The 13911-nt window shown below is 43.4% G+C and overlaps 1 protein-coding gene across 1 annotated transcript in view; it reads right to left on the reverse strand.

Moving 5' to 3' along the window:
• The window catches only part of ITPR1 (inositol 1,4,5-trisphosphate receptor type 1), a 318686-nt gene that overhangs the window by 109587 nt on the left and 195188 nt on the right, over window positions 1-13911 (reverse strand). The window contains exon 38 of the mRNA XM_082847216.1: window positions 13036-13147. Coding sequence (XP_082703342.1) covers window positions 13036-13147 — 112 coding nt within the window. The remainder of the gene's footprint in view (window positions 1-13035; window positions 13148-13911) is intronic.

Here is a 13911-nt window from a genome sequence, read left to right on the forward strand (position 1 = left end):
ACGGCATTCTAATCAAGCTACTGATGCTGAAGAGCCTCTGATTAGAATATTAGAGAATGATCGTTCCAAAGCATCCCCACTGGAACTCAGCTATTTGATAATCTGTTTCATTTCTAAGATCTCCTTTCAGATAAACTACACTTCATTTTAGCTTTGACTCCTGTGATTCTATAACTGTTTCTGAAAGTAAATTTTGATCCTTGGAAATATGCCTCCCCAAAAAGCTTCTCTATAACTTTAGATGTCTTAATTAATTCCAGTCCCTCATTTAGCAAGCTGAGTTAGCGACAGGAAGAACAGAAACAGTGCGCTGTGAAACTACAACTTTATCAGCAGCTTCACCAAAACTATACATTATTATCCAGAACTTCAAATTCCCTTCATCTCTGCGCAGAACCAAGAGTTCTATTTTGTGTCACAGCAGAAAGGCCTGGACGTTCCAGCATTTCTCAACTGAACATTTCAAGACAGAGATGAACGGTTTTGTGTGAAAACCTTTGGACAGTCACGTGCCCTCACCTGCAGGACCCTGTGGTTTAAGCTCCAGCAACTAAGAAGTTTCTTTCTATACCAAGAGCCACCCGATTACAGCAATGATCAGGCCCCAGGCAGACAAGAGATTTCCCTCCTTGCACCTACCAGCGGGACAGACATTTCCCCAGAACAACTCACACACTCAACCAGGAACACTGACAAGCACCCGAATTTGCTGGCGCTGCAAATACAGGTGAGCAGCACACACCTCGGTGGAGTTCTCAGGAGCCGGAGTTTGGGGCAGCTAGTTGGGAGTAAAATGAAGCATGTTAGTTACAGCATGTGCATCTCATGGGCCGCGAAAAGTCCAGAGACCAACACTCAAGGACGAAACATGGAGGGCAAGATCAATGATGAGGTGACAGAGCTGCCACATCCACTGAAAGGGGCTTCAGCCACTGAGGGCAGGAGACACCCTCCCTTTTGAACTGAACTGAATGTGCTTGTGTTGGGAGAGACAACTGGCCTGAGATGGGAAAACAGATTTAAATTAAGGTAAGAAAAAAGTCTACCACTGATCAAGAAGGAAGTATGCCTTAAAAAAAAAAACCAAAAACGATGTCAAAGGAAGAACTACTGCACATCTATGTTTTGTTCGTCCACAGAGAGGAAAAGTGATACAGCGTATCCCCACGGAGGCTCAGGGAGGGGAGAAGTGTGTGCGTAATGACAACAGGGGCCTCAGGTGCAGCCCCCTCCCCGGAGTCCCGAGGCCCTTGCAAAGTCTGTACCACCACTCGCCCATGACAAGCTTCTTCCGTGGGCAGGTACGTCCTCCTGGGTCTCTCCTTTCCCCACATCCCGGCCCTGAATCAGAGGGTAAGACCCGAGGCTCCAGCTTAGGGACTGAAAAAGCCTCTCTGCTCCAGCAGCTCTGGGAGGACACAGGAAGGCTCCTGGCTGCAGGGTTACCTGGCTGGTCACTCGCCCCTCCACGTACTTCCCTCAGGGCTCCAGGGCCTGGGGTCCCCGGAGCCACCCCCACCATTCCATGTAGACAGCCCACTCCTCTGACTGCCCCTCAACTTCATTACACCCAACCCATACCTGAGAGACAAGATGATGGCCCCGAGGAAAATGAAAGGCAATTGCGAGGGTGCACGTGGCAGCAGCACCACGAATCTGTGCCCCGGAGGGCACGTGCTTGGAGGAGGGACTGACATCAGATGTAACCGCCAGACCCCACCCTGGGCTGCCCGGGACCAAAGTCACGCACCGGGCACGGCTGGCTGCTTCAAGGTGCGGTCTGGGGCCATGGAACGAAGCCAAGGCTCACGCTGCAACTCAGTGACCTTGGCCTCCTTCGGCGGGACTCCAGCGACACAGCACACCTCCCGGGAGGCCAAAGCCTGGCTGTCAGGTGTGAGCCAGCACAGGTGCTGAAAGCACGAGGTGGGGAGGCTGGAAGCTGTGAAATCTGGCGGGGTCTCAACCCAGCTCAACACTTGATACCCCTTTTCATGGTTTGATCCCCAAGATAGAAAAAAATGCTCTTCATATAAGACTGTTACTATGTAACCTAATGATTTCTCTTTTTTTTTTTTTTTTTCTATTTGCCAACAGGTAAAATGAAGTAAAGATACAGGGGCTCTCTTTAAGTACAAAGATTAAACTAATTTAAGAAGGACAAGGAGGCATAGGTGGGGAGTTGCTCACTGGATTCCGGACAGAAGAGCTTTCAGACCTGAGTGCAGCTCCACTAGCCTCAGGGAGAAAATTTCCCTCCGACGTGCTTCGCTTCCTGTTGGGGTCGGGAAGCACAGAGTGGTAGCAAGGACTTGAGTGTGGTGAGGAAAATAAAACCAGAGCTCAGGCGTATGTGTTTTCCAGATAATATAAACAATATCACGATCCAAGAACGCACTTTAACTCTATCCTTACATCCTGTATGCTTTAGGCTAAAGAATTAGAACTGTGCAAACACTCGTGCCATCTGCTCTTAGTGCAAAAAGGACACATAAGAAAAAGTAGAACTAAAGCAACTTCCCATGCATTTTAGAGCAGTCAGAGATACAGATGGGAAAAGTACTATCTTTTACAATTGGCTTTGGCCACATTTCACCAACATATCCTTTATACTGATTCTGTATGATCAGAACAAAAGAATTATAGGCAGGGATTGACTGTAGGAAACTACAGAGCTATCCTCTTACTCCCTTGCCCATCAAAATAAAAGTTAAAGAAAAAGAAGAAGACGGAATGGAAGGAAGTAGCGCGTCTTTTTAAAATTCTCTTGTCTGAGATCTCTTTGTCCAAAGAAGCACCTTGAATTCTTTCGGAATGTTCATGGGTAGTATACACACTCAGAGATCAGTCGTTTCTGATATGTTTTATGATTATACTGACACTCTATTGCCTCCCTCAACTGCTGTCATGTTAGTTTTCGTTTAATTTTTCGAACAAAAATTACAGTTACTGATCTTTTCCCTAGAACATTACAGAAAGACTTTTGAGACAACAGAAAATTTTTTGCTGCTTCAGGAATCACTATTTAAACAGAGGACAATTTTTTAACGCTATCCATTCAGGAAACAGAATAGAAAAACTGACAGCAGTGGACAGGTATCATGCGACCGTGGCTCATGCAGGCGCTGAACCTCTCTGGGCTTCCACTTCCTGACCTGTAGTTCAAGGAGACTTGAGCTTATTATTTAGGATTCCTTTCCAACTAAAACATTAAGTAATGCTTGGTATATTTTCAGTAAACTTCATTCCGTAAATATCTAACAGGCAAGTTCTCTAAATAATACAGCACAATAGGACATAAAATGATTTCAGGCATCGAAAAGGCCAAACCAAGCCTGGCGTATAATTTGGTAAAATAACCAATGGCCTTTACCAGCACTGCTTCCTATGAGGATTTCACCTGTATTTCTGGGAGGATAGGCTCTTTCATGGCAGTAAGCCACACTTTTGAAAAAGATAAGCATATTAATAAGCTATGTATGTTCAAATCAGATAACAGCTACATAAATACAATATATATTATCCAAAGCAAAAGATAATTTTGGCAAAAGAATGAAATGATTTTCTCAACATATTTTTATTATCAAAGTAACTTTTTTTTTTACATGAAAGGTAATTCTCAGTGACCACATAGTAAGGGAGACTCTTCTGAGAAAATGAGTATTTCTGCATTCCCCAGGTCTTGTCTTTCATCACCTCATCTCAGGATCGGTCACTATAATCAGATGCTGACACCTCCAGTCAAGGCGAAGTCTCCCCAAATGAACAGGTGACTGGCAGTGGTCCGATGCTGCCTGGTTTTGAACTTGGGAACCAACTATTGCCCTCTATTGCCTCTGCATATTTCTTCTTGGATCTTACGTCTTCTCAGCGCTTTTAGACAAGGTCAGCAAAATCAAACTTCACAGGAAAAAGATTTCAAATGACTGGCTTTGAAACAGAAATTCAAAATGAACCTCAAGGTCCAGAATCCCAAGTGTCCTTCCCAGATGAGGCCACGAATCAGGTCATCGTAACTACGGCACTTGAGTAGTAACTAGATTCGTGCAGATAAGATGCTGAAACACTTGCTTTCTATACATAATGTACCTAACATTTTATCCGGGGATGGATTTCTACTACAAATGAAGGAAATTATACTTTGCCATTCTTAAAAAAAACCCCACAGACTTCTGAGGGTTCCTATTTGTGGTGTGTGTACAACGGCACATCCTCACATACATCCATATCGTACGTACATACATATACACATCCGTTTCATGTGTGCCTCTTACAGGCCAACACAGAGCAGAGCCACTTAAAACACACTGTTTCCTGCTGCCATCAACATGAATCCTTCTCCCCTGGGCTTCTAGAATTTTCCTTTGAAATAAGATGTCTCCTTCCATGGGCCACCCCTAGCAGAGGTTGAATACAGTTCAAGAAATGAGACTGTACTATAGATCTAATTATCAGCACAGCAAAGAGAATTTACCATCTCCAATCCCCTGAATCAGCCTTCAGTTCCTTTCACCCACTCCATCTCTGAGAAGGGAAAAAATAAACAAACAGCGAATGGCCTCGCAAATATGTTTGCTGGGTCCTGGCCTTCATGAGCTTTTGAAAACCCACATTAAGAGAACAGAATGCCTGAAAGAAAATTGAGCTAAAATAGAAGTTACCTAACGTTTTAGCAGGGCAATTTTAAACCTTCACATTTGCTAACACAATGCCGTTTACTAATGGCATTTTTTTTAGAAACAAAGTAAGAAATACACATTCTCTAGTTCCAATGATGAAGTTTCACCTGTATCTTATAGAACAAGATCACTGGAACCCAAAAGTAAAATTCATTTTCAAAAACCACATTCTGACTTGACTGAATTATACAACTTCTGTCATTATGGAATCATCTCAGCATTTAAAAAAAAAGGAAAAAAGAGAAAGAAAACAAAACTTCCCCAGATTCTGCAATAGCTCCTGTATGCTCCGACTTGAGCCCACTTGCTCTATGGCTGCCAGTGTCTAACAGTAAACAGCCCCGCTGCATTTATTGGCAATTACTGCTGAAGGTCACACATCAGCAGCGAGCCTAAATTCCAGGAAAAAAAGAAGCTCTTATGTAACTGCCGCCTGAATGTTGGCAGGTGCCCAACCCAGCAGTTCACAGCAATGTAAAAAAGTAGGACACCTCCACCCTGGGTTGGATGTCATGAGAACGCCCCCTTAAGGTGAAATTGAATAATTCTTGGGTTTCTCTTCTCTGTTTTCTACCCCCCCCCCCCCCCTCTGAATTTTACTGGCAGTGGCCTCCTTTGCTTGCAGACGCAGTTCTCGGTGGCAGAAGCTGAGGACTCAATATATAGGCAGATACAGGCAGGCTGCTGCCACCCTAACAAGCGGTAACACCAATCCTCCCACTTGCTTTTTTGTTGCAATGCAAGGAGCTGAAGTTGCCAGCTGCCACCAGTGGCTCTGCAGAGGTCAGGGTTCCAAGCGACAGTGATTAAATGGGGATCATATCTCAAATAGGAAGAAGTGCAGCATGTCCACTGAGCTACCGCACACACTTTCTAAACACGCCCTCCTTTCCAAAGACGCACACGTGAAAATGAGGTAGGTTACCGTCCTGCCCACCGCCTCGGCCTGAAGTTGGAGTGCTGCATCAAAATCATCCCTTTGTTTAGTCCAGAAATTTACAGTTTAGAAAAGTAACGAACATGCTCACCTGCCAGTGGTCCTCACGGTGTGACCTGACCTCCTAAGCTGTTACCTGACCTCCCTGCTCAGGTACAAGTCTCTAAGTTACACGGTCTCATGACCCCAAGTGCTTCACCTTCCTGTATTTCTCATGGTTGATGGCTGTCACTTAACATTAATTTGGATTATCGTCTGTCACCTCCACAGAACCGTAAACTCCAGAAGGGCAGACACTGTGCCTATTTGGACCCAACTCCCCTAGTCAACGCGCCTGGGATGGAACAGGCACTCAGGTATTAGTCACATGAACGAATGTCTCAAGCAGCCATCAGTGTCTGTTTAAAGCCAAGAATGGGTAGATGAGGGAACTTTCTGGGCTGATAGAAACAGTCCCCACCTTGATTTGTGTGTGTCTATAGGTAACAATTCGTTGAGATACAAACTTAAGAATAAGCTGAATGGACACTAATGGAAGCAGCTCCCTACGCTTCTCCCCTCATTCGCCCTCTCCCTGCCCCCTAGGGAAAAGGTAAAATCAGGAGGTAAGGATGGAGACCCTGCCTATTTGCAAAAACTGATAATAATAATAATAAAGAAAAGAAAGAAAACCCTCCTTTTCCTGGTTTCAAATGAAATTTTACTCCAGAAGACAGCTGGGAAGGCTCCCACCATGCACTTTTCTTGCAGGGACTCTGATTCTGTCCTCACTTCACCCTCTTTTCTCAGAGCACAGACAGAGACTCGGACGATGCTGTGCTTTTTTCCCAAGCCGTTCACTGCACATCTCCTCTCTCACGATGCTCAACAGGCCTTTGTCACTGAAGAGTGGTGGTCCTTCCCCAATCTAGGGACCATGGCTCTCCAGATATGCCGTACCCTGCTCAGGGGCTATTCCCCAGCACGTTTCAAGGTTGAAGTGCTGGTCTGCAATTTAGGTGGGAGGCCTTGCCCGTACCACGGGCCAGCGTGAACTCTCATTAAGTTTCTTAATGGAGTTTCTGCAGAACTCCAGCTGTGGGTTGCCGGTTTTCACCCACACACATGGACAAAAGGCTTGGTGGGAGAGAAACTGCGGTTTCAGGAGCTGCGGTTGTTTCCAGAACAGACATGGATAATAAAGGCCAATCAGGCATCTCTGCTTAGAGGGCCAGATCTGACAGGCTGAGGACCTGGGGACACTGTTGGTGCTCCAGGGCTCTGTGGGTTGCCAGGGATAACAACGGAGAAGGGATCCACAGTTGCTTCCTCAGGGAATTTTCAAAGAATCCAAGTGGCTGCCAGAACATTCTTCTTTTATAAACAGACAGTATTCTATTTCCTAGTGGATAATTATAAACACACCTGCTCCAACTGTGGAATCTTTCCATAAGCGAGCAGTAAACTCCCAGCCAGGAGACCCAAGTTCTATCTTGAGCAAAGCAAACACATCAAATGATTACTATGCTGCAAAACAGTATATTAATAACACTGCAGACTCCGATTAGGGAAGGTTTTCCTTTCCTGGCTTAATTTGTCTTTAAGCAAATAGAAACTCAACCTCAATATTTCAGAGGAAAAATTCAAATTAGAGAGGCATTTACAACTCTAGGGAGAAACAAGAGTGTCGAAGGGTGCCAATATGAAAATTCAGCATGAGACGTTCTGCTGGCATACAAATAACCCGGAAGAGAGAAGACCAAACAGGAAGGAGCAAAAATCACTGTAGTTAAAGTAGTTAAACCCCTGTACAACCTTTTGTTTTTCTCACCCTCTCTCCATCCCAAAGCAGCACGGACTCATCACCTGTTCATGCTGACCGATTTAAGGAAAAGTCTACACTTACAGAATCTACCATGGCCGAACAGTAAGCGCCCCGGGCCAGCAGCTGAGCCAGCAGTACTAGTTCTGCTTTAGCCGCTATCTACCTGTGTGAGCTAACACCACTCACTTAACCTCTCTGAGCTCCATTCCTGAGGGAACTGGACCAAATTCATAAGCGCTCGTGTCGCTTTCAGTTTTAAGTCCGTGATTCAAACTCTCCTTAGGTACACCTGAACCACCTCTTAGTATTTCTGAAATTATGGTGGTAGATATTAGAGCAGGCCTCATATTCTATTTGGTAGCTCTATCCCACCAAAATAAGGTATTAATCGTTCTACCAAAAGAATGAACAGATATTTAAAGAAGTAGACCAGAAAATTAATTTTTAAAAGTCAGATAAAAGTGTTTTCCAGTCTGCTTCAATTTACTAAGCAATTAAACTCCCTCAATTATATGCATTAATTCCCCTCATTAATCCTTTCTATTATCATTTACCAAACATGTATCACATCCTACAGATATGGCAAGAAATGTTGAAAAATATTCATAGGAGAGAAAATATTTAAGACACCCTCAAATCCCAAACACAATGGCCACTCATCAGTCTCCAGGGTCATTCTGGGTAAATGAAACTAATTTGATACATAAGTATAGAAACCATCAGATGACATTTCAATTTCTTGATCTCTAGTTGGTTTTTCTAGAAGAGAACCCAGGGATATTGTACATTCCTAATCCCACCACAAGCCAGCAGCTGGCAAGTCTCAACCAGGGCTGTGGAATTTGCACGGCACTTTGATAAAATTTTATATGACCCCTCACACTTAACACTTCCAACATGTAGGCCAAGAGAGCAGTGGTTTGGTTTTTCTTTGACTACTTCCACACTATACCAATGTAGTTATTTCTTTCTGCATGGGTGCTTCACATATGGACAGAAAAGCTCCTCATGGTAATATCAACACTCAGTTTCAGAGATATGTTAATAGCCAGTGTCAACCACAAATTCAGTTGAGATTCTAGACAGTGAAGGATTGAAATCTTATCACAGCTTAGAAAATCTTTATCTAGACTCAGATGGGATCTCCAAAGACAAATGGCAAACAAACTCATGGGAAATGCTAACACAAACACAAAGGACTCGACTCACTCCCAGAGGCAACACTACACAAAGTCAGATACTAGACGCTGCAGAGACTAGGGGACAGATCACAGAGTTCACTGGCAGAGGGTCATGGAAACATCACCATGGGACATTTAAAAAAAAATGAAATTAGAACCTCTGCATTTTCCAACTCATCAATGGAAATCAGCTGGAAAAGAAAAAGGGGGGGGGAGAAAAAGAAGGAAATGTTAGAAAAGGAAATACGAGCGAGCTAAGTGTTAGAAACTTTGTCATTGTATTCTTATCACTGACTCAGGTTGAAGCATCATGACCATCTTAAGAGGCGCAGGCGTTCTCACCGGCGCACCTCACCCTGACATCTGCTCTGCAATGCTCTGCTCCGGAACAAACGGGCAGGGTGTTGCCACCCTTTGTTCACATGCCAGGTATCAAACCTCGCAGGTCACTTAACCAAGAGCCCAGGACAGCACCTTTGCACGCTCTTGTAGAGAGAACCCTTGAACTGAGCTGTGGGCAAGGGCAAGTTCCCCAATCAAGAACCATGTCCTTTCAGAAGAGGATGGCAAGGAGTAGAGTCAAAGGCTAAACACTGATCAACTCAGCTTAGGACAAAATTCTTTCTTTGGACTCATCTTCCCATTCAGTGGGGGAGGCGGGAGTCTGCGGTCCAAATTATCACTGGACTAAATCAGATCCAACTTCAATTTAAGTAGTAAGACCAACATATACCAAGCCCAGAAGCTCCGAATCCTGATACTGTTGATGATTAAAGAGAACAGATTTCCCCTAAGGTGATTAGTGCCTACCCAAGTGATAGGAGTAACAAGTAAATGATTTATTAGCATCAAGTTCAAGAGAAAGAAAAAACAAAAGCACTAATCACCATTATGCTTGTTTGATGATAGATGGATGATCCACAAAATGTACTAAATATTATGTTTCATTAACATTTAGTACATTTTGCAAATTTAAACTCCTATTAGCAACACTGGTAGCTGGAAATGTTAATAGTTTATTCACCTAGAGAAAAGAAGCACCAGTAATTAACAGGGGACTGACAATTCGTATGAAATGAAAACCCTGACATTACTTAAGGTCAAAAACTCTCTAGTAGTATAACAGCTATTATTATTCAGAAGAAAAAAATGGACTTTAAATAAATTGAGGTACACTTTCACATTAATTGTCGGCCTCTGAATTTCTTTCCAAATCCCTGTGACTAATAACTTAAATAAAAAGTAGCTTAATAAAAATCCTACAGTAGATTACAGAGTAGCCAGTATATAAAATAATTACGCTTTCCTTTCAAGCAGGGTCTAAGAGCTTAAAGATGTTCTACGAGTTATAGAGAGATTCAGGTTAAATTTCAGAGATATTTAGCTACGGGAGGTTATTTTTTTTAATGGTTTAATCTGTAAATTAAAAGCAGAGTTTAGTAGGCACTGCACACACAGAATGGTTGCAAAGTCCTGATTTTAAAGTTGATTAACTTTGAATACATTGGACAGAAAAACACAAGAATCACACAAAAATGTATTCCATCGTTATTTTGGTGATCCTTTGAAATATTCCTTTATTTTACATTTGCCACTCTTTGGGAAATATGGCTGGTCCTTTGCATTTTAGAGACACAATAGTAAAAGAGGACTTATTTAATTCCTAAATGATCATGATTAAATTCTGTGACCATCTTCTTTGTCCAGCCCTTACCTTTCCATCATATGTCATAGTTCTTGGATAGGCACATCTCAGGCAATGAACCAAGACAAGTGGACTGACCACTGGCTTCTCACGGATCTGACTCCTAGGGCCTGACGCAAACCACAGGTGATACCAGAGCCCAGTGGACCAGATCCATGACCATGAAGGCTCAGGAGAGGGCAGGGAGGAGAACAGCCCTGGATGTCCCAGGAGGGTGTTAGTCATGGGACAAGTTCCACTTAAGAAGCAACTAATAGAAAAATGGCGCCAAGAAGACAGAAACGGCATTCACGCTTGCCCTTGTGTCCCAAGCACGCAGTCCAAAGGACACCTCATTTGTTTTATTGACTAATGCCCACGGGTTCGCCTAAGAAAGGTTATTGCTTTGGGTCTGGGTTCCTTCCACCCTTGAAAGAGTCAGGCTGTCCCATACGTCACGCTTCTTTAGTCAAACAGGGGCAGCCAACACACCGTCAAAGGCATTTTCCAAAAGCCTTCGTGAAACTGGACAGAGTGGATACCAACAACCAAACTGGAAGAAACAGAAATCGTTTAACAGCCTCCGCCCCCTTTTAAAGCGAATGGTTAAGGAGCCTTTTCCAGCAGTCAGAGCCTGGGGCCAGAAGCTTGGCACACACGTGCTGCCGGTCAGGAGCTGCTGACTAGCACGGGTTTCCAGAAGGTCTTCCTTGGTGGTAGAGCATTTCCCATACTTGCTTATAGTACTTTCACTCTCAACAAGGGGGACGACAGCTCCAATCAGACTGGAGAGAAATGTCATCCTGCCTCCCAGCCTCTATCTGCTAGGGTATGACTCATCTCTTCACCAGCTGAAAAGGGATTTGAGCTACAGCCTAAGAACCTCTTCTCAACTCTGATAACTCTTTGATAGTGACCTCCATCTGCTGCCCTCTTGAAGCCCTGGCTCCGTCACTCTCCATGAGCTTTCTCACAGGCAGTGGTACAACATCTCAGGTCTGCTGTCTCCCGGAGGCCGTGACGGTGTTCTCCCTGTTGGCACTACTGGTTAGTGAAAGGGAGCAGGGAAGCACACCTCTACGCGGCCCCAAAGACCCCGGTGTACTTTTCTGTTCAGCAGCAAACACTCGACCAACTCCTAGTACTTCTACTTTCCATGTTATAAAAAGAAAAACTTCAGAGAAATAAAAGTATAATCACAACTTGAAAAATTCACTGGAGCTGAGACACAGAGTTTACCTTAAGTACCTTGGGTATAGAAAGAAACAGATATTCTCAAGAAGAGAAAATTGTGGGCTCCACATTTTAAAATCAAGTCCTCTGCCCCAGAGGTGCTAATATATTCACAGCTGGTTAAAGTCCCTTTGGTGGATTTTATTGTATTACGGAGAGTGAATTTCTATAACTAGAGTCATATTTTTAAAACATTTCTTAAATCTCACCTTAAGAAAAATAAACATCTTGTGGAATAAATGGTTATTACTTACTTATTCGCTAAGTGTATTCTCTATCACTGCCCACCCCCCCCTTTTTTTAGTGCAAGACCTACCTAGCTGTCTACACAGGTGTTGTACGGACTGGTCATCTCATTACTTCCCACTTGTACCAGTGTTCTTTGTTTTTATATTTATGAACTCTTTTCTGGCAGGTTTCCTATACAAAATTCCTCATGAGTTATAAACACTTATTTTCTAATTAAGCGACACTTATTCCAGTTTTAATTTATACATTGTACAAATTTAGAGTGACGTTTAAAAGCCTTGGGTTTGGGGGCAGTGGAGAAATGTATACCACAAAAAGGACTGCATACCTTTCTGTTTTATTTTTTCTTATCCAAAGACCCTCACACATTAAATTGCTCTAATATTAATGACAGATGTTGCTTAGGTTAGAAAGCAAGATTCTGACACACTTTTACACTTGCAAAAATCTGGTTGTCACCATCCCTTTTGATGAGGACGACTGTGATTTAATTACCAAGGCTTCTTCACAGAGATGAATGAGTTACTGTGTATTTGACAAGTCAGTGATATCAGCACATTTACACGCTAGGAAAATGCTGACAGAAGTGGCTTGAAGGCAATGAACATTATTACCTTCAAATGAAGACTGGTGAGATTTAAACTCAGGCCCATGCTTTTTTGCTGGGGGCAGAAAGGAAGAGCAATGGGGCTCTTTTTACCCCACTTGGACCAAAATCGGGGGTGTGAGGGCTGTTCTCTGTACATCATTGCTCACTGCATGTGCTAAGAAGTCTCATGTCCTAGGGATGGTCCATTTCCCAATCTCAACTAGAAAAGGTGACATGTTTGTCCGTCTTCATTCCAGTTAGAACTGGAGGCAGTTTCTTCATACACTGGAAGGATTGTGTAACATCTCACCAGAAAGAAGCAAGTAAACCCACAGGTATGCTTAGCTGGAACCCAAAGTTCAGGAACACACACCTTGATACACAAGAGGCATTTGCATTCTCATTGGGAATTTAAACATATGGAAAATCTTCCTGTTGCTGTTTTTCTGATTATAGATTGTATGGCAAGCAGCCTGTAAGAGACAACTACGTATATATGGCTTTAAGGAGACAGTCATATGATTTAGCTACCTTCAGGGCAGGATAAATGGCTTTAAAAAAAAAAAAAATTTAACCCCCTCAGTGAATATGCCTGAACTAAGGTGGATTTCTAACCGCTCCCACTCCACTTCAATTTAATAGCAAAACCTAGTTTTAACATGAAAATAAAATGCAGTACCTTTTCTCCATAGCCTCTATCTTTGGTCATCATTTCTCTGAGGGTCTGTAGGACCTTAATGCAGAGTTTCTCCTCATTCTCTTCTAGCAGCTGTTTAGTGTGCTTTATTAACCTGAATGGAGGGGAAAACCACGGATTACAGCCCTGAAACGATCTTTAAATTTAAAAAAAAAAAAAACACACTTGACAATCAACTTATTGTAACTAGTCATTTAATGAACAAATATTTACCAAGGGCTCCCAGGTTAAACAGGCTTCCGGGCCTTCCCTGCACTAAGAGCAGCCCGTTGGTGTCTCAATAGTGACACCTGCTGGTCGGTAACAGCAAACAGGCTCCCTGGCCACGGGTCGGCCCCACATAGTGGAGAAATGAGATAGAGGATGGAGAACAGAGACAGGGGCTCCCTCAAACCAGCTCATTTAGGAAGTGCAGCTATTTATCCACTGAGGATTGTCAGTAATGTGGCTAAAATATGCCAGGGGTGTAAAAAAACCTCAGGAGTATGATGGTTGCAGCAAACACACTGTTCTCTTGATCCGTCTTATTCTTTGAGGGGCCCAGAAAAATAAGAAACTCAGGCAGAGCCCATGCTCAAGCTAAACAACCAACCAAACTTAGGGTGAAAATCAGATGGAGATTTCTGGTGACGGAAGCAATCGTTTCTTCTAGATTTTGCCCCAAGGCACAAACTAACCAACTACAAAGCTGTTAGGAAAAGATTGTGAGGCCCTGGTAGGTGAGAGCTTTTTGAGGGCACACAGGCCATGGCTTGTTGAGTCTGTACGGCAGCTCATGGTGGGCACCCTATCCACACGTGTTGAATGGAGATGAACAAATGGGCATGCAGTTCAAAGGAGAAATTTTCACCAAAACAA

This window comes from Leucopleurus acutus, assembly GCF_964270905.1.
Source record: "Leucopleurus acutus genome assembly, chromosome: 10".
Classification (NCBI taxonomy): domain Eukaryota; kingdom Metazoa; phylum Chordata; class Mammalia; order Artiodactyla; family Delphinidae; genus Leucopleurus; species Leucopleurus acutus.